Source organism: Mandrillus leucophaeus, unplaced genomic scaffold (assembly GCF_000951045.1).
Source record: "Mandrillus leucophaeus isolate KB7577 unplaced genomic scaffold, Mleu.le_1.0 Scaffold52, whole genome shotgun sequence".
NCBI classification, from domain to species: Eukaryota; Metazoa; Chordata; class Mammalia; order Primates; family Cercopithecidae; genus Mandrillus; species Mandrillus leucophaeus.
The window spans coordinates 3,535,793-3,538,747 of record NW_012105586.1 but is presented as its reverse complement, the minus strand read 5'-3'; the positions used below and the strand labels follow the sequence as shown (position 1 = coordinate 3,538,747).

At 51.2% G+C, this 2,955-nt stretch overlaps 1 protein-coding gene across 1 annotated transcript in view; it reads right to left on the bottom strand.

Moving 5' to 3' along the window:
• The window catches only part of LOC105551395 (chromosome unknown open reading frame, human C1orf127), a 48,349-nt gene that overhangs the window by 19,093 nt on the left and 26,301 nt on the right, over positions 1-2,955 (bottom strand). Inside the window, exon 5 of the mRNA XM_011996611.1 lies at positions 1,534-1,658. Coding sequence (XP_011852001.1) covers positions 1,534-1,658 — 125 coding nt within the window. The remainder of the gene's footprint in view (positions 1-1,533; positions 1,659-2,955) is intronic.

Sequence of the window (2,955 nt, the reverse complement as noted above, 5' to 3'; positions counted from 1 at the left end):
GGTTTCACCATGTTGGCCAGGCTGGTCTCGAACTCCTGGCCTCAAGTGATCCGCCCACCTTGGCCTCCCAAAGTGCTGGGATTACAGGCGTGAGCCACCAAGCCTGGCCAAGGCTGGGCTTACAAGACAAAAAAATTCTCATTTTACAGATGAGGCAGTTGAGGCTTAGAGAAGGTAAATGACTAAGCCAAAGGCATGTGGCCATTGCTGAGACTCGACGTGAGAGCTGGTCTAGCTCATTCCAGCACGAGGCAGACTTCAAAGATGTCAAACCAGTGGGTCCCTCCACCCCTCCCAGACTGCCCTCATTCAGCCACACAAGAAGAACCCAAGTCTAAGCTTTGCGGTGGGGCCTGAGAAGGGTGGGTATTGACGGGGCTGTCAGAGAAGGGTGACCACAGAGAGGAAGAGAAAGAAGAGGAGCAGGGTAGTTCCCAAAATTCCTTCCCCCACTCCAGACCACCGACCCACTCGGGAAAAACTCTGGGCTGGGTCAAGGAAGGGAGCACAAAGAAATGGAAAGGGGAAGTGGAGGTGAGGAGAAGACAAGAAAAAAAAACTGTGAGCCAATCTGTGGGGCTGGTCGTCCCCTTGCAGGACCCCTGGCGTGAAATTTAAGTAACAAGAATGCTGGCACGGTGGCTCATTCCCATCATCTCAACACATTGGGACACCGAGGTGGGAGGATGGCTTGAGCCTGGGAATTCCAGACCAGCCTGGGCAACATGGTGAAACCCCATCTTCTACAAAAAGTACAAAAATTATCTGGGCGTAGCGGTGCATGCCTGTAGTCCCAGCTATTCTGGGGGCCGAGGTGGGTGGATCACTTGAGGTCAGAAACTCAAGACCAGCCTGGCCAACAGGGTGAAACCTCGTCTTTATCAAGTAATCCCAGCTACTTGGGAGGCTGAGGCAGGGGAATCGCTTGAACCTGGGATGTGGAAATTGCAGTGAGCTGAGATTGCCTCACTGCACTCCAGCCTGGGCAACAGAGCGAGGCTCCGTCTCAAAAAACAGAAAGGAAAAAAAATACAAAAATATCTTACTTCTGTAAATTTTAGAATCACATGGTCTCGTGAGCCGATAATGGGCCTGTGCAAGTGAGGGCTGTCAGTCAGCCTTTGCAACTCCTCAGCACCATTTATTCACTTCATTAAGCACTTACTGAGTACCTACTGTGTGCCAGGCCCTGAGGCAAGCCTGTGGGTGTGACTGCCTCACCCCAAAGACTCCAGGTCCAGCAGGAGATGGTGTGTGAGCGGGCACATTGTGAGTCAGTGTTGGCAATGATAGAAGCAGGTCCACTGCACAGAGAAGGGGGGAGTCTCAGGAGGACTGCCTGGACGAGGCAGCATCTGAGTTGGGCGGCCTTTTAATATCTATGCCCATAAACTCCATGAAGGCAGAGATTTTTGGTCTCCCTCAGCTCAGTTTCTACAGAGGAATAATGGTGCAGTGTCTCCTTACTTGACATCTGAGCTCAGGCTTAGCTCCTTAAATCTCCCTTTAAAAAAAAAAATTTACCAAACCCACCTCTTTCTGCACAAAGCAGGCCGAGTATTGAACTCGAAAAAAGAAGTCACCATCTGAAGCCGGATGCAGGAAGTAGCCACATTTAGCAAGAGAAGAATCCAGGTGGTTAGGGGCCCTCCAGGTGCCTGGAATGAGAAAGGGACAGAAACGTGGGTTGAGCCTGTGGAGGTGGCTTCTCTGGCAGGGTCAGAAATATCAGACTCGCAGGTAGAAACTGCTCTGCCTGGAAGCTTCTTACCTGGAGGGGATAAAAAATAGCAGTAATTTTTAAAAGTCTGAAAAGGCATATACCAACAGGAAAGCCCGATGGTTCTTCAATCAAGGTGTATCCAGAATCCGATCCCGTCTCCCCACACGAATCCTCAGCTTGTGTCACTGCTGCTGCCTCCTCCCATGTCCCCCAGCTTCCTCCTTTGCCCCTGTTGTGAATATTCCATGAAGCATCCCGCAGGATCCCGTTCAAAACGTAGGCAGATTGTGTCTCTTCTCTGCTCAGACCTCCTCATTGCCAGCCAGGTGTGGTGGCTTACACTGTAATCCCAGCACTTTGGGAGGCTGAGGTGGGAGGATCACCTGAGCTCAGGAGTTTGAGACCAGCCTGGCCAACATGGCGAAACCCCATCTCTACTAAAACTACAAAAATTAGCCAGGTGTGGTGGTGCACACCTGTAATTCCAGCTATTTGGGAGGTTGAGGCACGAGAATGACTTGAACCTAGAAGGCGGAGGCTGCAGTGAGCCAAGATTGTGCCACTGCACTCCAGCCTAGGTGATGGAGTGAGACACTGTCCCAGAAAAAAAAACAAAAAATAAAAAACTCCATTGTGTAAAAAAACAAAACCCTTGCAAGCCTCACGTGACTTGCCCTCAGCTCTCTGACCCTTTTTCCCACTTCTCTTCCCCTCCCTCCCTCTGCTCCAACCACACCAGACCCACTGCTATTTCTCAATCATCCCAGGCCCACTCCTACCTCAGGGCCTTTGCACTGGCTGTGCCCTCTGCCTGAAACTCTCTTCTCCTAGATATCCACATGGCTGACTTCCCTACCTCCTTTCAGTCCTGGTGCAAATGTCGCCTTCTCCACGAAGCCCACCCTAACTACCCACTTAACACTCCCCCATCTTGCCCTCCTTCACCCTTTTCTGCACACTCATTGTCTTCTAACCGACTATCTTACTGGCTTATTTGTTATATTGATTGTTTATTGCCGTCTAGTCAAATGTCAGCTCCGGCTGGCTCACGCCTGTAATCCCAGCACTTTGGGAAGCCGAGGCGGGTGGATCATGAGGTCAGGAGATCGAGACCATCCTGGCTAACATGGTGAAACCCCATCTCTACTAAAAATACAAAAACTTAGCCGGGCGTGGTGGCGGGCACCTGTAGTCCCAGCTACTCGGGAGGCTGAGGCAGGAGAATGGCGGGA